The 20,567-nt window shown below is 47.0% G+C and overlaps 1 protein-coding gene and 1 pseudogene across 1 annotated transcript; one reads left to right on the forward strand and one right to left on the reverse strand.

Annotated features, from left to right (window-relative positions):
* Positions 1 to 1,986: 1,986 nt before the first annotated feature.
* Positions 1,987 to 4,051, forward strand: LOC120666948 (annotated as a pseudogene).
* Positions 4,052 to 7,407: 3,356 nt separating this feature from the next.
* LOC120668050 (desiccation protectant protein Lea14 homolog) lies at positions 7,408 to 17,840 on the reverse strand. The gene is made up of 3 exons (XM_039948006.1): positions 17,746 to 17,840; positions 11,339 to 11,669; positions 7,408 to 7,485 (listed from the first exon to the last, which is right to left on the reverse strand). Exons 1-3 carry the CDS (start codon positions 17,838 to 17,840, stop codon positions 7,408 to 7,410), a joined length of 504 nt encoding a protein of 167 aa, XP_039803940.1.
* Between the last annotated feature and the right edge of the window lie 2,727 nt (positions 17,841 to 20,567).

A 20,567-nucleotide genomic window follows, 5' to 3' on the forward strand; every position in this document is an offset into this window, starting at 1 on the left:
GCTGCCCCTCAAGTACAGTGTAGTACCTACAGTGCAGTCCATACGCTGCCCCTCAAGTATAGTGTACCTACAGTGTAGGTCATATGTATTAAATTATTAGTTGTTTTGGTTTTTTATATACATAAATTTTCCTATATATTTGTATATCACATATATTTAGATGTATTGTAAAAAATATGCACCTAAAAAAACTAAAGCGAATAATAATTTTGGATGGATGAAGTACTGCTCCACGCTCGAGAATTTACCCTCCTCGCAACTTGCATTATTCACACTGCGGCTAGCAGGGTTTTGAATTTCGTTTGTAAAAAAATTTCGGACATGGCCGAAATCACCGAATTTCGCGAAATTTCGGTCGAAATTCATTTTTAGACTATTTTTAAAAATACTTTTAAATATATTTAAATTATTATTTCTGAAATTTTCAAATTTCGGAGGGGGGCGAAATTACCGAATTTCGCGAAATTTCACCGAAATTTTGCCGAAATTTGGAACACTGGCTGCTAGTACTCCACTCTACGCATCCCGTAAAAGGAAAATGGCCGTTCCCTCGACACCAATTCAAAACGGGAATCCGTACCAAGTGTTCGCGTTGACCGAGGACAGCCGGTAAGCAGATTTAGCAGCAGCCCCTGTCCGGACACAGAGACAATTACTGCTCGATCGCCCCTACTACAGTTACTGATAACCGATCCAATCCAACCACCCTCCTGATGACGATCCAATTCAGCGCTGAACAGTAAGCACCCCCCATCTGATGGCAGGGCGCGAGGATCAGGATCTGTTTAGTTCCCAAAATTTTTCTTTCAATACCCGTCACATCGAATCTTTGGACACATGCATAGAGCATTAAATATAGTTGAAAAAAATAATTAATTACACAGTTCAACTTTAAATGACGAGATGAATCTTTTAAGCCTAATTAGTCTATAATTAGGTATTAATTGCCAAATAACAATGAAAGTGCTACAGTATCAAACCCAAAAAATTTCACAAACTAAACGCAGTCTTAGTTGTGGAACCGTTGCAGCTGGTTTGGTCCGGACACTGTACATGCAGTGGACGGCACTGCAGAAACCACAAAGTCCTAGTCTCCTAGAGGAGGGTCCATCGTCGTCGTCGTCGTGATGCAAGGGTTTCGCAGAAAATTCTTCAAATTCCTACATGATTTGTCCCAAAAAAAAAAGGGGGATCACGATGTTCATCGACTCTCAGGATGCAGGCAGGCGCGCCTGCAGGCTGCCTGCAGACCCCCCGCAACGCCCGCATGCGTGAGCAGACTGCTCTGCAAGAGCCCGTTTGCACCTGCACCTCTTGCCGCGTTCACCTGCTAGGCCTTGCGGGCCGCGTGGAAGCAGCTCTGCAGGCGCTCGCAGGCGCCGGCAGGCATATCAAACAGCTAATCATATACCAAAACAGAGACTAGGATAGCAACTTTTCTTCTATACTGTTGCAAGATGGCATCCAAAATAAGTGACTTGAAATGTCAAATAAGTGACTTGAAATGTCAGTATATTTCCATGACATTCTCACAGTTTACAGGTACTCGGCCAATGGATTTAAATCATCAACCTTCTGGCACATACAAACACAAGCTTTTCTGTTCTAATAGGAAAGAAAAGCTACAATCTTTTATTTTTTTATCAAATGGAAAGCACAAGATGTATGATATCTAATGGGCTCCGCAACTCATCTCCAAAGATTCACTCCTACAGATCGATTCAGATAGTTAGATACAGTTAAAAAAAAACTATTTCAAATTGACTCGTACATACTCGCCCAAATATGGCTCGAAATGGAGGTCTCTTCGAAATGTCGTACACCGGAATTTTGCGGTCAAGCCCCTGCATGCTACTGTGCAGGCGTCGCAGCAGCAACGTGGGAAAAGTCTGAGGTCTCCTATGCAAAATGCGCTTCTCCACTCTGTCCCAAGCCCCGTGCCCCAAGCCAAGCAAGCAGCAGGAGTACAGGAGGCCAGCTGTTGCAGGTCGGTCAGGTGCTGAGCTCACCTGTCAGTCAGACCCCGTCTGTTTTTACCTGCAGGCCCCTCCCCTCTAGGTCTTGAACTGGGCAAGCTCACCTGCGGGCTGCGGCTCCCATCCCCTCCCCTCCGCTTGCTGGCCAAATCGACCCCCTCCGGCTCCAGGCTCCAGGCTCCAGCTTCTTCAGCTTCAGGTCAGCACGCATGCCACCCCATGCTTGATTAATTCCTCTTCTCCGGGACTCCGATTCCATTTTTCGGCCAATGATTCGGTCCTCAAAAAGCTTGTAAAAAGAACCACGTCGATTCACTTGCGGATTCAGTTCCATTCCCCCTCATGTTTCTTTCCCCCTGCATTTCGTGAGCGAGATTTGGTACTGTTGTCCGCAAACTGCCTTGGGGAGGGATGTCTTGGATAGAGCAATTTATCATCTAGTAGCATCCCGGTCCTGAATTCTTCCCCAGTCTTCTTACTGACCAGTAGCTATATTTTTAGCTTCTATCTTGTTCCTTGCAAATTCTGGCGGATTTTAATTCCCAGATTTGGTGTCTTTGGTTGGTAGTAGTACATATAGAACAGGAGTAGTTAGAGGTTCTTACGCTTTCAGTCGAGAGTTACTTAATTTGCCCCCAACAACTCTGCAAAAAGGCTTTGCGGTAAAGCACTCTCTTCAGCTTGCCAGATTTGACGACGAGATGTTTACTACTAGCTAGTGTGGAATCTTGCGTGTTTTTGCACACTTTTTTTTCTAGCAGTTGTTGGGTTGTAAACCGATGGTTACTGTAAAGTTATACGGCTGGAAAAGTGCGTGTCATGAATTTATTCAGGAACATCCAGATTCCTGACGCTTTCAGTAGATTCCGTTCACAAAGCTGCTGCCTTTTCACTGATTGCAAATTTGCAATTGCTCATGGGCAGCAGATGAGCAAACGGGCTATCAAGTTGTAGGAGATTCTTATTTCTGTGGAGATTTTCTGCAGAGCTTGAGCTCTTGGCAATCATTCTGCCAGATTTGCACGATCCCCCTCCAAAAAAAGAATCAATCTGTTTGCTAGATTGGTGCGGAAGACTCGAGCTTTTCCTGAATCCCATTCCCACCTGCAGATTGAGGCAACAGGCACAGCCGCACATTGAGAATTGGTGATGAGCTAGCGAGGCATGGAGGAGGTAGGCATGGAGCGCGCCGCGCTGAACGGCGGCACGGCGGCCGCGGCGGCGTGGCGGACGTGCCGGGTGGCGCGCGCGGCCGCCGGGGGTAAGGACCGGCACAGCAAGGTCGTGACGGCGCGGGGGTTCCGCGACCGGCGCGTCCGGCTCTCGGTGCCCACGGCCATCCAGTTCTACGACATCCAGGACCGCCTCGGCGTCGACCAGCCCAGCAAGGCCATCGAGTGGCTCATCCGCGCCGCCGCCGGCGCCATCGATGAGCTTCCCTCGCTGGACTGCTCCTTCGCCCTCCCCGTCGGCGCCTCCTCCTCCCCGCCGGCCGCCGGAGACGATGCCGAGGTCAGCACCTCCGAGACCAGCAAGAGCTCCGTGCTCTCGCTCGCCAACGGCCCGACCGACAACGCCGCCACCGCTGCTCACCAAGTCAACCACGCCTACAACGGCGGCAATACCGGAAACGGCGGCTCATTTGCTGAGCTCCTGCACTGCTCCGCCAACGACAGTAAGCCAATGCAGCAGCAGCCGACGCTCGCCTACTACGCCGCGCAGCTTCCGAGCTCGCACGCCGCGCCGGCCATGTCCTTCGAGACGATGCCCCAGCTCGCCTTCCTCCAGGAGCAGCCGCACCCCGCGGTCGGCTTCGACCGGGGCACACTTCAGTCCAATGTCACCGTCGCTAGCGCCGCTGTGGCCGCCATCTCAGCAGGCGTGCTTTCTGCAGAGGTTGGCCGCTGCTCCGGTTGATGCCGCTGGACTGCCATTCTTTCTAGGAGGCGGCACTGCTGCTCCTCCGGTGACGGTCAATGCAGAGCCGAGGCTGCAGCTCTGGGACTTCAAGCAGGAAAGGAAGACCTGAAATGTGACACCCAGAGTTTGGTGTTTCATATGACTATTTCTTGGAGGTAAGAGTTTGATTTCCTCCCAAAATTTACAGAATTCATTCAGAGCAGCCCTGGGCATTAGCTTTCTTTTAGAGAAACCACAAGAGTATACAGCTTCTTGTTATGAGAAAATGGAAGGAGTAACTGCAACTAAAGCAAAAACCAGTTGCTATCATTTAAAAGTTCGTGACCAGGATAGTGAGTTTGAAGTTTGGACTTTTAGAATGGTTTTGTGGCCAATTGCATTGTGACGTTGATATTACTAAATCTTGCAGAAATGTTGTTTCATATTGAGATAAAGGTCCAACAGCATGTTCATAACATTTGAAGTTATAAGAGTGGAAACAAAAATAATACACTGCCTCGCTACAATATGGAATTTGTAAACAAAGAACTCGGCGCGCTGGAGGAGGGAAGATTGTACAAAATGATAATTCATCACTAAGGTGTCTATTCATTCGGTGTCTATTGATACACTTTTAGGATCAGCTGGCCACAAAGCATACATTTTTTCAGCTGCATGCATTGAATAGACACTTAAGATCATGCTAGTGAAATGCTTTAGAATGGGTCACTGGTACACACATGACACCCTGCTGATAAGTTTAAGCTCTATTTCAGACTGTCATTCCGAAACTTATATATGTTAATTCGGATTATATTGCAAAGAAGTCATGACAGTCTTATAACCCATAAGCAGTTCAGTATTTTCATGTAAAAACAAGTTACATGTCAAGCTTACTGAGTTGTGATATTAAGTGTTATTCGAAGCAAGTGACTTGGATGGGTCTGCTTGGTCATGCTTGAATAGCTAGAGCTGGAGTTCTAAAACAATAGCCTCTCTTTGCCTGGGAAATGTTTTTTTAGATAGTAATGTTTCTTATAGAGTATACTTGCGTGAAGTTTGGTGAATCTGATTCTGATACATTCTTTCATCAGCGTATCCTGTATTTGTATCCATGCTCATCATTGAAAATATTTTTGGCAGTTTTATCTTATAGAAGAGTACTGTATATATAACTGCTATTAGTCGAAGTTAGAAAGTTAGCTCTGCGCAAATTAATGTTTCAACACTCATATTATTGCTTGACTCCCAGATCCAACAAAAGAAATGGTGTTGAAACCACGGTGTATCCTTTCTTGCTCAGATTATGTGTTTTCTGAACTGGTGTTTGTTTCTATCTATTTGAATAGACAGTCTGCAGGAAAGTCTTCATAATTTTATCACATTCTGCGCCGTAAAAAGACTGCTTACTGCAATCACTTAGGTCCAATGGTATACTGACATATGCATCACCCTTACCTGATGAGTTCTCTCAGTATCTTACTGAAGCCTTCTCTGACATTGTCTGTCCAAAATTCACTTGCCATCACATAGCATTCCCTCTCCTGACCATAAAAAGAGTATGCCCACTGCCGACTTGCCAGTCAACCCTCATTTGCTAACGATTTTTTTGTTTCAAATTTATTCAGAGTCGACTGCAACTGTGCTTGCTGCTGTACCAAGTCATGTCTGATAAGGAAAACCAACATCTGAAAAGCCAGAAATGAATGTATCAGCGTGAGGAAGATATGCAAAAATGATTAATTGTACCAGACCATATCTTTCATTCGTCGCTTCCATTTGTCATTCGCTTAGAGCATGTGGCTTGTTTGTGACATCCGTTGCTGTGAATCTGTGATGAGATACCATTTGTTATCTTTTTCTAATTCGTCAGTTGTACTACTCTGGTAATTTGACACTGCAGACCTGATGGTTTACATGTTTGCCTGAATTTCACACATCTTCTGATCATCAGTAAGTTGGTACTGAAACTTTGGCTTGCAGCAAAAGCAAGGCATGCCATTTGCATATGAGAATTCTTTAGGAACTCCACTCCAGCATCTCTAATCTAAACTAGAAGTATCTGAACGTTGATCACACGCATCACATTTTTCCTGCTCTTAAATAGCCTCAACTCTGAATATTTGAGGAACTTCTGTACAGATGATCTCTGAAGTCTGAAACCCGCCGAAGCCATGTTTGCATATCTGCCTGGTACTCGGCGAGTCGTTCATAGGACAAGCATTTTGCATTTCATCCAAGTATCCAGCGAAGTACTAGCACCCGGCGGCGGCGGCGGCAGCGAAGCCGCTTGAGGGCCGACGTTCAGCTCCGGAGTAATTGTATTCGGGCGTGCGCGCCATGCAAGCCTCACTCGGTCCTCCGGAGCTCACGGTCGCCGGACGGCGGCGGCAAGGGCGGCGGCGCAGAGCGGCAGGATGACGGGAGCAAGCACTGAACTTAGTCTAATGCGGGGTCGGAGCTCGCCGGGGGCGGCGGAGAGGCCGGCGAAGCAGCGGCCAGGACGACGACAGGGCGTCTGAGCGCTCGGTCCAGTCAACGTCCCGTTTGCACTGGGTCTCCCTCGCTTAATCTCGACCATCGGTTGAGAATCGAACGGCTCACAGCCACCCAGGGTGGACGGTAAATGAAATACCGTCCACCCGGTCGGTGGATGAGACCCCGTCCAGCCTTGGTCGCGGCGAGGCGAGGCCAGCGCCGCCCGCTGGCCACCTTCGAGGCGGCGAGGGAAGCCATGGCGAGGAGCCGAGAGCCTCCCCACCCCTACCAGCAGCGGCGTAGCACATTCGCCTCCCAGCTCGAAAGCATCGTCGTCGCCGCGGCGAGCCCGGCACGGCGGCGCCGCCGTTTCTGCTGCCGTGCCGCTGTGGACAAGGACATCGCATGGATTAAAGCCGGTGAGGATGCTGACGCCGGCCACTGAAGTGGAAGCCATTAGCGCCAGGGCCACTGCGATGTCCTTGTGCAAGCCGTGTGGCTAGTTTTTTTTCCACTGAATTACATGTTGGGCATCCAACGTGACGGTAAAGCAGAGTTTCAGTCCTTCAGGTAACATAGTTGGTGTCGGCCTAGTCTGAGGTTCAGATTGCCGCAACTGGCTGAGAGACATCTGCAAGATGAGTCTGAACAATTCTTGAAAACTACCTGCTCTAAAGATCAGACAACACAAGAACAAAGTTTATGAAGAAGCAAAGTTGTTCCAAGGGGCTTTTCTTTTCAACCAGGATCTGTAACTTTGTGTGGGAAATTAGCTCTTGTCTGGAATTTGGATGACTGCAAATCAGAAACATCTGTTGCTGTGATGAGATGCATTTGCTATCTTTTCTTCGTCAGTTGCACTCTGGGTAATTTGACACAAACAAACCTGAAGACTAAGGCATGGTATTCTGCACATGAGAATTCTTAGGGAGTCCATCACCTCTAATCCAAACTAGTTGGATTTTGATCACACACATCACATTTTTTCCTGTTCTCACGTAGCCTCGTATCCTCAACTCTGAACATTTGAGGAACCTTTTCTGAACCTGATCTCTCAAGTCTGAAGCCCAATCGTCCCATGTTCCTGCACCTGCCTGCCACCAACTGATTGCAGCAACTGATTCAGAGACATCTGCAAAATGAGTCTCAGCACAAGCACACCAACTGAGCATACCTGTTCTAACAGATTCAGACAGGCAACTGCAGAGTTCATTAAGAAGCAAAGCTGTTTCCATGAGCTCCTTTTTAAAACCAGAATCTGCGAATGTTTGTGGAAAATTAAATCCTGTCTTGATCACTAGAAACATGCCAACTTCGATCCATGGTCTTATTAAGAAGCACTGAGCATAAGGGACTACCGACCACAAATAAGCCTAGAACCTTTAGTCGGTAGAGATTGAAAGGCATGTTCATTATAGCCTTATAGGACAAAGAATGTGATGGTCACCTTGTGGACTACTAGATAAAACTGAACTAGTTTGACATTGAACTTTTGCAGCGACAGGCACAAGTAGAATGAAGAAACGTCAGTGCCCATCTAATTCATAGACTTTGGGAGTCGTGCAGACAGCAGACAGCAGACAGCAAACAAGCACAGTTTAGTTGGAGTCAGGGTGTATGCCTGTACTCGTTCAGACTTTGATGCCTACGTTCCATGACTTTGTTCAGAGCAAGTGGCCATCAGCATCACCATCGGCATCACAGTAGAGATGCGCGACGCCGAAACATCCGAAGATTATTGTGCCCATCAAGGAGACAAGGGCACGGACACGCGCCGCCATGGTTTGGTGTCCCGAGTTCAGCTTCCTTGAGATCCTGTCCGTAGACCTGCCGACGTTAAGCCGGACAGCGGGCGAAGCTGCTTGAGAGCTACTTAATTGGTAATCGAGCGGCCCTCGGGAGCTCGCCGGCGGCGGACGGCGGCAGCAAGGGCGGCGAAGCAGAGCGGCAGGAGGACGACGAGAGGGTGTCTATGCCGACTATGCGCTCGGTCCAGTCAACGTCCGGCTTGGACTGGGTCTTAATCTCAGCCGTTGGTTTAGAGATCGAACGGCTTACGGGTACCCTGGGTGGACGGTAAATGAAATACCGTCCACCCGGTCGGGAGGCGAGCGAGACACGGGCTGTCCACCCCTGGCCGTGCCGCCATGGCGAGGGGAGGCCAGCGCCGCCTGCCGGCCGGCTGCGCTGCGAGGGAAGTCATGGAGAGGAGTCGAGAGCCTCCCCACCTGTACCAGCGGTTCCAGGGGCAGCAGGCACTTTGAAGCTCGGGAGAAGCGTCGCCGCGCGGCCGGTAAGCCAGGCGCGCCGCGGGTGATCGACCATGGCTGCTCCGAGTAGCGGCAGGCCGGCAGCGTTGCCACCGTTTCTACTGCCGCGCGTCGAGCGAGGTAGGCGGCGGTGCAGCGTACGGCGTCGGCGTGGTGCGGGCGCATGGTTGAGATTCAGAGGTGAGCTGCATCCGCATGGACTAGGGCTGGTGTGCACGCCGGCCGGCGACTAGTGCAGGGGAAGCCATTGGGCCATGGCGATAGCTGTTTCAGGAATTCCAAGTCGGGCGTCGCGTCAACGTGATAGCAAAGCAGAGTTTAGGATAACATAGTTGCCGCGGGCCTGATTTCAGAGATTTAGATTAGATTGCTGCAATCCTGCAACTGATGATTGAGAGACATCTGAAAAATGAGTCCCGGCCCAGCCGGTACAAGCACACCAACTGATTAGCTTGCTGAACAATTCCTGAAAATTGCCTGCTCCTACAGATTCAGTCATTCAGACGACGCTGCGGAGTTCACCAACAAGCAAAGCAAAGTTATTTCCATGTGCTCTTTTTTTTTAAAAAAAAACCAGAGTTGGCAAATGCTTGTGGTAAATGAACTCATGTCTGGATCACTGCAAATCAGAAACATGGCAACTGACGATCCGTGGACTTATTAAGAAGCAGTGAACCTACTAGTCCATGCCAGTGGCAGCCGACAAGCAGTAGAGGCAGAGTTGAATTCAGAGTGAAAACCTAGCACACAACGAGCTGTGACAAACTGCAAATAAGGACGTTTGAATTCAAAGTGAGATAGACGTGCCGTGTCCTTTTGAGAAAAAGTGTGATGTGCCTTAGCATGTATGTTCACACTGCTTACGTTCGTTGACATTTGCAGTTGTCTCTCTCTCTCTGTGTGTGTGTGTCGCCATCACCATGATCACCTCCGGAGCCAAGTAGGTAGACAAGACATGAGACAGATTAGGCAATCGATTAACATAAGCAACATGTCGACACCAAACACCACTGCAGGGCAAGCAGTTTAGTATCAATTGGTGTTAACCGGTAGTAAACACGTCATTTAGTACCGATAAGCCGGTAAAGACACGCATTTAGTACCGATAAGACGGTACCTAGCGGCCAAGATCTCTAGCAGTAGTCACAATCAGTAACTGTGTTGTCAAATCTTGAAAGCTCGTAGCGTCGTAATAGAGATCCATGGCACACGCCACCAGAATGGAGACGTAATATAACATCCCATCGATCGGCCAAGATACGACCAAGAATGCAAAACGCATATTCCTGGCTATGTCCGTAGTCCGAAACATTCAGATATCTGATAATGTGAAGATGCATGGTTCCACACCCTGAGTATCAGTTTATTGTCATGAACAAAACGCAAAAGGTGTGTGTGTCAGTGAGTGCCAATTGTTTTTCTAGTGTACCGTACGTCAGATGCTTATCTGCACAATATTACAGGTCTCCCTTGATCAAAAGAAGTTTATCTCCAAAGTTTGGCCCTCACCAGCAGACATGTTCATTATTATTAGCCACACATCGACACTAATAAGGATGCATGAGACATGACACATGAGCAGATGATCCACAAAGAAGTTCTTTAGGTCTCGTTTGCTTTTTTTCAGTTTAAATTATAAGTCCCGTCACATCGCATGTTTAAATACCCATTATGAGTACTAAATATAGACTTATTACAAAACTAATTTCATAAATTGTGACTTAATTACGAGAAGAATCTATTAAACCTAATTAGTTCATAATTTGACCATTAATTGCTATAGTAATCATCGCTAGTTGTGCATTAATTATATTTAATAGATTCGTCTAAAGCCCTAATTGCAACTTATGCGATTAGTTTTAATATTAACTTGACATTCGAACATTCGATGTGATAACTACTTAAAAACGAGGAAGCAAGCCGATACAAGTACCCAGCATATCCAATAGAAAAGAGTGGATAGCTTGTTGATCAGAAACAGAAGGTACTATGATGATGCATGCAACGGCCTGAAAGAAGATCAGCGGTTACAAAGTCAGAACACGGCGGCAGATGATAAAGGCATTTACTTATGGGTAGCTAATTCGTTAGAAGGTCAAGTATACGGAGACAAGCGACACATGTTGCGAACTTGCGATCCATTATTGAAGGTTGACATCGTCGAGCATCTACTAGATAACCAGATAAGGTGTTGCATAAACTACTATAGAAGAACGCACCGTCAAGCAAACTCACCGTGATATATGCACTTCCTTCCGTCAAGCAACAATAATCCAGGACGCACAACCTGACGTCGGTTGATATAGATAGCCTTGTGTGCAGAAAGATCAGAAGACACGTCGGATTCGAGGAGGCAAAGTCAGAACTCAGAAGGGGATGATGTCGCCGCCACCCTACACGCCAAGAAAAAAGTCCAACCCTGCCGTACGAATACAAGTGTACGGCTTGCGAGATATTCTTGTGAGAGCGTCTCCAGCCCAAGTCTCTACTTGGACCCCTACTCTAAATTTTAAGAATTTGGATAAAAAATCAACTCCAGTGGAGCTTCTAAATGAGCTCTCATTTTTCATACTCTCTCAAATTATAGTCTCAAATCCTCAAGAATAGGATCCTCCTATCCCCACTCTCATATGTGGATCCCACTCCCACTTTCTCCTCTCCCCGCCGCCCCGCACGCGCCACCCCTCCCCGTCGCGCCGGCCGGCGTGTCTCCACCCTGCGGCCCTCGCCACATCGCGCCGACGTCGTCCTCCACGGGATCTTGACGGTCTCCTCGCCGTGAGCGTGGATGGTGCCGGCGTCGGGGATCAGGCCGGAGACGAGCTTGCGGCCGCCGTTGTCGATGAGGTAGTCGATGTCGACGAGCGGGATGGGGATGGGGTTGGGGTTCTTGATGAGCACGTCGATGACGAGGTTGGCGCGGTGGAGGCTGATGTGCGGGATGTGGATGCCGGAGACGTCGGCACTGGGCTTGCCGAAGCCGAAGGCCTCCTCGATCTTTTCGCTGATGTCGTGGATGAAGTCCTTGACCTTGTCGATGAAGCCACTGTTGGTGATATGCCCAAGAGCCCATCATCATAATACGGTTTAAAGGCCCAAGAGGATATTGATCCAAGAGGAATTATGGTTACTAATGGGTTTCTATCTCATAGGCCCATTAGTAACCCTAATCTCTCTTGGATCAATATCCTCTTGGGCCTTTAAACCGTATTGTGATGATGGGCTCTTGGGCATATCACCAATAATCTCCCACTTGCACTAGAGACAATCATACAGGCAAGCTTTCCAACATTACAAACCCCTTAAGTGTGTGACCCGTTAGGTTCATGTGTAGGTGGTCGTGATCGGAAATCATTTCCGAATCACAAGTCAATAGCGGCACCTAGCAGGGCATAATGACTCACAAATACACATAAAGATCATATCGGGCGAACCTTAGATATACTCATACACCGATCCCTTTGCCACACGATACCAGTCAAGCTCAAAGCGAGATGCGTGCCACCTTTGTGATAGCTCGACCATTCTCTCGATCTAATAGTGGATTCTATTCATAACTAACCTTTAGTCATCTTGATTAACTCTTTAATCACTTTGGCATGGCCATACACTTTCAAATCCAACTATCTCGAGGGGCCCAGAGATATCTCTCCCGATATCTAGGAGGGGCAAATTCCATCTTGATCCGCTCACATCCCATACCATGTTTCATGACACACCTGTAAGCTACTTTTGTAACTACCTAGTCACGGATTAGCGTTTAGCAGCCCCAAGATGCACCACTACACATAGTGAGAAACAATGACGATCTCAGGTCTAAGGATCCAGTAGGTATAACACTCAAGAACAACTGATGGCACATACAAAATAACAATCCCAACATTGTCTTGGAGTGGGTCAATCCAACACCATGTTCAGCAACATGTGTCCACATCATTAATCCGATATCTCCATATCCATGATCCGTGAAACATGATCATCAATTAATGCATGTGCTAGTCTCAACGTCATTGTTGTCCCACACAACGACATAAACTAGGGATAATTTAGAATCATATCATTGTCAACAAAGAGTTTCACGAACAAGTCACATACTTGATAATCAATGTAAAAAATAATCATCCATGGAACAAATAACAATTATTTATCATTACATAAACATACTCATGACACAAAAATCTCCCACGCACACTAGAATTACTGATGTAAGTATCTAATACCCATAGATCTCATGTGCGCCTCATGCTTTGGTTGTGGGAGAGGCTTCGTCAACGGATCAGCAACGTTTGAATCCGTGTGCACCTTTCAAACCTTCACATCACCTCTCTCAACAAAGTTACGGATGAGGTGATACTTCCGCAGTATATGTCTGGACTTTTTAGTTGTTCAAGGCTCCTTTGCTAGTGCAACGGCACCACTATTATCACAATAGAGGTCCACTGTACTGGATGCACTAGGAACAACACCCAAGTCAGAAACAAACTTTCTGATCCAAACAGCTTCTTTTGCAGCTTCGGAAGCTGCAATATACTCGGCCTCTATTGTCGAATCAGCCACCGTATCTTGTTTGGAACTCTTCCAGCTCACTGCCCCACCATTGAGGCAGAAAACAAAACCGGATTGCGATTTGGAGCCATCTTTGTCTGTTTGAAAACTAGCATCGGTGTAACCCTTTACAAGGAGCTCATATTCGCCTCCAAATATTAGAAACATATCCTTAGTTCTTCTCAAGTACTTAAGGATACTCTTTACAATTGTCCAGTGAGCTTCACCGAAATCTGACTGATACCTGCTCGTAACACTTAGAGCAAAGGAAACATCTGGGCGCGTGCAAAGCATAGCATACATGATCGACCCTATGGCTGAAGCATAAGGAATCGTACTCGTCCTCTTTTGCTCATCAGGTGTCGTAGCACACTGACTCTTGCTTAGAGTAATGCCATGTGACATTGGCAAGAAACCTTTCTTGGAATCTTGCATATTGAACCGATTCAATATCTTGTCAATGTACGTGTCTTGGCTTAATCCAATTAGCCTTTTTGATCTATCTCTATAGATCCTAATACCCAGAATATAAGCCGCCTCTCCTAAATCCTTCATCGAAAAACTCTTTTTCAATGAGGTTTTAACGGCTTCAAGCATTGAAATATCATTTCCGATCAGTAATATGTCATCCACATATAGAACCAGAAACACAAGTGCGCTCCCACTAGCCTTTTTGTAAACACAAGGCTCATCTTCATTCTTGATGAAGCCAAACCCTTTGACCACTTCATCAAAACGAATATTCCAACTCCGAGATGCTTGCTTCAATCCATAGATGGACCTCTGAAGCTTACATATTTCCCTAGCATTTTTAGGATCGACAAAACCTTCAGGCTGTGTCATATACACATCCTCACTTAGATGTCCATTAAGGAAAGCGGTTTTGACATCCATTTGCCACATCTCATAGTCATAATATGCGGCAATTGCTAGGAGAATCCGAACAGACTTTAGCATTGCGACGGGCGAAAAGGTTTCTTCATAGTCAACACCTTGAATTTGTCGGAAACCTTTCGCCACCAATCGTGCCTTATAGATGTGAACATTTCCATCCATGTCTAATTTTTTCTTAAAAATCCACTTACAGTCGACAGGTCTTACACTATCAATTTGATCGACCAAGTTCCAAACTTGATTATCATGCATGGATTTTAACTCGGATTCCATGGCTTCAAGCCATTTGTCGGAGTTGGGTCCCATCATTGCTTCTTTGTAGGTCAAGGGCTCATCATTTTCCATCAATAATACGTGGCGCTCCTCCGTAATAAGGAGGTTGAGCTTGTCAGTAGCGCGACGTGCCCTTATAGACCTTCGTGGGGCTGGTGCCTCAACTACGAGTTGTGCAACATCTTGCACATCCCGTGGATGTTCAGTGGTTGCTGAAACAGTTTCGGGTGTTTCATGAATTTCTTCAAGTTGCACCTTGCTCCCACTAAATCCTTTTGAGAGAAACTCCTTTTCTAAGAAAACACCATTGCGAGCGACAAACACTTTGCCTTCCGTCTTATTGTAAAAATAATATCCTTTGGTTTCCCTAGGATACCCCACAAAGAAGTATTTGTCTGACTTTGGAGTGAGCTTATCTGACATCAAACGTTTGACATAAGCCTCACATCCCCAAACTTTGAGAAAAGATAATCCGGGACGCTTCCCAGTCTATATCTCATATGGTGTCTTCTCAACAGACTTACTTGGAACACTATTCAGTGTGAACGTAGCAGTTTCAAGAGCATAATCCCAAAATGACAATGGAAGATCAGCTTGGCTCATCATGGACCTAACCATGTCCAACAAGGTTCGGTTCCTCCGTTCGGATACCCCATTCCATTGAGGCATTCCGGGCGGAGTTAGCTGCGGAATAATTCCATATTGCTTCAAATGATCACCAAATTCAAGGCTCAAATATTCTCCTCCACGATCAGATCGCAGAAATTTAATTGTCTTGCCTAATTGATTTTGTACTTCATTCTGAAATTCTTTGAACTTTTCAAACGATTCAGACTTGTGCCTCATTAAGTAGATATAGCCATATCTACTAAAGTCATCAGTGAAAGTAATGAAGTACTGAAAACCACCTCTGGCTATTGAGCTCATTGGTCCACATACATCGGTATGTACAAGTCCCAACAAGTCACTCGCCCTCTCACTATGACCAGTGAAAGGCGCTTTAGTCATCTTTCAAAGCAAACAAGACTCACATGTGTCAAATGATTCAAAATCAAATGAGCTTAACAATCCATCTTTATGGAGTTGTTCAATGCGCTTCTCATTTATATGACCTAAGCGACAATGCCAAATAAAAATGGGATTCAAATCATTTGGTCTAAGCCTCTTAGTATTAATGTTACAGACCGATTTATCCTCAAGATCAAGAACATATAATCCATTCACCAATGGACAATGAGCATAAAAAATACCATTGCAAAAAACAGAACAACGTTTGTTCTCTATTACAATCTTAAAATCATCAACTTCTTCCAAACATGAAGAAGAAATAATGTCCTTGCTCAAAGCAGGAATGCAATAACAATTATTTAATTCCAAAACTAATCCGGAGGGTAGAGACAAGTGGTAGGTGCCGACCGCCAACACCGCAACCTTTGCGCCATTGCCGACACGAACGTCCAACTCGCCTCTTGCAAATCTTCTAGTCTCACTTAGACCCTGCAACGATTTGCAAGTGTGAATCATCGATCCAGTATCAAATACCATTGATTCACTGGAAGATAATGCAATATTAATTTCTATAACATTTATACCTGAAGTGGAAGTCTCACTTCCCTTCTTCTTCTTCTTTTCTTCCAAGTACTTCTTGTAGTTCCTAGACCAATGTCCCTTTTCATGACGGTGGAAGCATTCATCCTCAGAAGTAGGGCCAGATTTGGCTTTAGGTGCTGGCTTTAGCTTAGAGCCCGAGGACTCACCACTGGAACTCTTTTCCTTGCCTTTACCTTTGGGATTAGAAGGCGTCCAATGCTTCCTCTTTTTGTTCCCCTTCTGAATCATCGTCACATGATTGTGATTCTTCTTAATGCTCTCCTCTGCTGTCTTTAGCATCCCATGCAACTCACTCAATGTTTTATCCAAGCCATTCATCTGAAAGTTCATGATAAAAGGCTCATAGCTCGCCGGGAGCGACTGGAGAATAACATCAGTAGCCAAGTCTTGGTGAAGTTCAGAACCAAGTCTGTCCAAAGTCTCAATGTAACCAATCATTTTGATCACATGAGGACTGAGTGGGCTACCTTCTGGCAGCTTGCACGCAAACAAGGACTTTGAGATATTGAACCTCTCAGTCCTGGCTTGGTTCTGAAACATCCCACGTAGCCCCTCGATCATGGTGTGAGCATCCGCATGCTCATACTGCTTTTGCAGATCAAGGGACATGGTGGCGAGCATCAGACAGCTGACATCAAGTGAGTCATTGCAGTGCTTCTCATAAGCTCTGCGATCAGCAGCAGTTGCATTGTCAGGGAGATCATCAGGATATGGATGCTCAAGAACATACTCCTTTTTCTATTGTCTGAGAACAATTCTCAGGTTGCGGTACCAATCAATAAAGTTTGTTCCATTCAACTTTTCTTTCTCAAGAACAGAACGCAAATTGAAAGCGGAATTGTTACTGGCAGACATGATCTACAACATTAAAGTAAAGCAAGATTTCAGCACTAAGTTTATGTAAAGAATTTCATTAACTGATTTAACGAAAGACAACCTACTATATCAAAGTCATCTTCCCTCTAATGACATACAGTGGTACCAGAGCCATCTTGCGTAGTTTTTGGTCTGGATCATAAGCATATAGGTGATATGTTGTTGTAGTAGATTGGATATATTACTTTTGCACGGTTTGATTAGATCAATTGGTCATAAGGGGTTAAAACTGGAGCGAGTTGATTGCGCGGCATGTGAAAAAAAGATTAGTTCGTGTTCTTTCTCTGTTATGCATACGACATGTCCCTACCAGCTGGAATCACCATCAGGGATTAACTGTGTGCATAGTCAGCAGATTGAACCAACAGATCGAGGTCATGTGTAGATGCAGTCTTCTCATGTGAAAATTGAGGCATTATGAATGGCTCGGATTTGAGGTGATGCGATCACTCTGATGAGATTTTCATAGGGATTCCATAGATGCGATCTGTGTAATTCCGTGAGCCGCGCCACCTCCTACTGCCGTTGCTTTCTCGCTGTAAGCCCATTAGTACGCCCTATATATACGAGGGAGGGGCTAGGGGGGCGAGACCCCGGTGAGCCGCGCCACCTCCTAGCCGCCGCCCCTCCCTCTCTCTCGGCCGCCGCCCATGCCGTGCGTGCGGTGCTAGCACACCGACGCCCGACGTTTCATCCCCGTACGTGTGGACTCCGTGGAGGCGCTGCTACGACTGCTGCGCTGATCGGCTACTGGGATCAAGTACGAGGAGCTCGGTTCGTGGGACGTGATCGACTACTTCCTCTACATCGACGCGCGACATCTTCCGCTGCGCTGCGCGTCTAGTGGTAACGATCTATGATCTTCTACTCGCAAGTATATTGGGTATATGCGGTAGTAATGCTAGCGTAGCCAACCCGTTTACCTACAGCCACCGCCTCCCTCCTTCTTGTCGCCGTCCTCGTCGCGGCCGTCCTTGCTGCCACACTCGGTCACCGTGGGGTTCTTCGACGAAGACATGCTCGCTGCCAGAGGTCAAGACGAAGCCAAGAATGGGAAGTGAGATGGTGGACCAGAAGGAGTACATGAGCATGATCAGCTCTCTCCTGTACCTGACGGCGACGCGGCCGGACATTTAGTTTGGCGTCGGCCTCTGTGCGCGGTATCAGGCTTCGCCGCGCGCCTCCCACAGGCAGGTGGTGAAACGCATCTTCAGGTATCTGAAATTCACCCCTGAGTTTGGTCTCTGATACTCTGCGGATTCTTCTCTGGTTTTGGTGGGCTTTTCTGATGCCGATTTCGGTGGGTGTCGGTTGGATCGCAAGTCGACATCCGGCACTTGTCAATTTCTTGGTACATCTTTGGTGTCTTGGTCCTCTTGCAAGTAGGCTAGCGTAGCGCTTTCTTCCACAGTAGCTGAGTATGTTGCCGCTGCTAGCTGTTGCTCCCAGATACTTTGGATGAAACAAACCTTGCAGGATTATGGACTGAGTTTTGATAGGGTTCGCATCTTTGTAGACAACATGTCCGCTAATATCATTGCAAAGAACCCTGTCCTATACTCCAGAACCAAACACATAGATATCCGGTTCCACTTCCTGCGAGACAATCATGAGAGAGGCCACATAGACTTGATCCATGTCCTTTCAGAGCCCGTATGTGACCTGGGCGTCCGTTTTCGTGAGGCCTGCTCCTGCAGTCCGAATCGGACTCGCGAATAAATCGGACTTCAATGTGGATTGGTCTTTGAACTCTATCTTCGCTTGGGCCTTGGTCATATGCGTATTGGTCATGTCCTCATCAAGGGGTATTTTAGCCTTTAGTCTAGAGAGTTAGTGGGGTTAAAAGAGAGAGGAGGGCAGCCAACTCACTTCTCCTGGGAGCCAAGGAACCAGTCGCCCTTCTCTCCCTCTCCCTGGCTGTTCTTGTTTCTCCCCCTTCCTCCTCTCTAGGGTTAGAAATTCTCCATGGATCTTTGAGTTTTGTACTGGAATTCGATGGGGATGGAGGTCCTTTCCTCCTGTGCCCTCCGGGGTTTTTGGATTTAAAGTGAATCGAGTTGTCTCTATACTGGATTTTCATTTCCCCTCTTTTGTTCCTCGTTGATTGTTTCTGCATCTGTAGCGGAGGGGACGAGCCTAGGCGGGGCGAGCGGCACCAGGCCGCGCATGCTCCTGACTGAGCATTCGCCAAGTGAGGCCTAACCCAGCGCTGCAGCAAGCAGCACCCAGGGGCGACGCCCAGGCTCCAGGGCAGAGGCTGCCGGCGGCCATCCAAGGACGGTGCAGCACCACTTGTAGTGTGCATCGCTGTGGTCTGCCACGAGCAGTCCAGGCAAGCCAGAGCAGGCACCCCAGGGCATACATGCGCACTCCTCCGCCCAGCAGCAGTGGCAAGCAGCGCTTGGAGGACAGTGCGGCACAGGTGCAGGCAAGGTGTTTGTGAAAATCTCAATTCAGCATTTTTGTTAGCACGTGTGGGTGTTTTGTGATTGAATTGCAGGTCTCCATCGAGCGTGTGTGAGTGGGAAATTCCGGCGCAGATCGAACTCATTCCTCATCAGCAACTTCTCACTCGAAATGTGCTTGGTGAAATGTTGCTCTCACTTTTTCCTTTTTTGTTGATTTTGCTAGATTTATTTTAGGCTCTGTGTAAGTAGTGGATCTTCTTCTAGGCTTGTGTTCTAGGCTTAGTTTCATAGTTTGTCTCTAGATTTATTTCAAGCTTTAGGTTTGCTTGTTGTTTTTCCTGCTTAATCAAAACCAGAAAAAGCAAAACAATAGTTTAGTAGTGTTTGTGTCAGTTAATTTTGTTCCTCATTTTTCTAGTCATGTATGTTAACTGTGCACTAACCCTCCTGCTCGAGTTCTTGGAGTAACTTCTTCTCGGGTGTTCAACTTTGTTCGGTTTCCATGTTTTTGCGCATCTGAGTTTTTTCTCGAGTCTCTCACCGCTGTTCTTCCATGTGTGTGTTCTGGGTTGACGTGTGAGTATTCGTTGGATCAACCGGTGAGTTATACCGTGCTGTTTTTGTGCTGCTCTTCGTGGTTGCTTCCGCGGTCGCTCTTGCTTGTTCTTAGGGCTGCTTTGTGTTAGTGTAGCTCCTCTATAGCTACTCTACACTTCACCTAGGACTCGAGGGTTGGGTGTAAACTTGGGATCATAGGCCGAGCTTTAAATTGTGAGAATTTTTGATCGGCTCCCATTCACCCCCCTCTGGTCGCCTTTTTGGTCCCTTAATTGGTATCAAAGCTTGGTTGAGGTTTTCAGTACCTTAACCGGTTCTAAAATCACATGGCGACCATGGCGAGTCTTGGTAAGATCCCAGTGTTTTCCGGCGAGGACTATGCTTATTGGAAGGTTCGCATGCGTGCCTTTTTGCAAAGCATGGGAGCCGAGATCTGGGATATCACTAAGAACCAGGCATACGAGGTGCTTGCCGTTCGGACCAGTGCTCTTCAGGTGTCCGAGCACGAGGCGAACACCAAGGCTGTCAATGCCTTGTTCGCTGCCGTTTCTCGTGCGGAGTTCTCACGCGTCCAAGGTTTTCAGGAAGCCCACAAAGTCTGGACGTGTCTTGAGAACTACCACGAGGGCACACCTCAGGTGAAGGCTAGACTGTTCGAGACTCACCGGCATGAATATGAGAACTTCACACAGGGGCCGGGTGAGAGCATTGGCGACATGTTCAGTCGGTTTCAATCGATTGTGAACAAAGTCAGTGCGAACAGATCTGCTGATGCCCTT

Source organism: Panicum virgatum, chromosome 3N (assembly GCF_016808335.1).
Source record: "Panicum virgatum strain AP13 chromosome 3N, P.virgatum_v5, whole genome shotgun sequence".
Classification (NCBI taxonomy): domain Eukaryota; kingdom Viridiplantae; phylum Streptophyta; class Magnoliopsida; order Poales; family Poaceae; genus Panicum; species Panicum virgatum.

Excerpts from the sequence above, each read along its gene's own strand:
- LOC120668050 (XM_039948006.1), bottom strand. The coding sequence starts at position 17,840 with ATGTCTTCGTCGAAGAACCCCACGGTGACCGAGTGTGGCAGCAAGGAC. Across the intron at positions 11,670-17,745 it reads GAGGGAGGCGGTGGCTGTAG|TGGCTTCATCGACAAGGTCA; the intron begins GTAAACGGGTTG and ends TATCACCAACAG. Across the intron at positions 7,486-11,338 it reads GATGTGGCGAGGGCCGCAGG|ATGTCTCTGAATCAGTTGCT; the intron begins GTGGAGACACGC and ends CTCATTTTGCAG.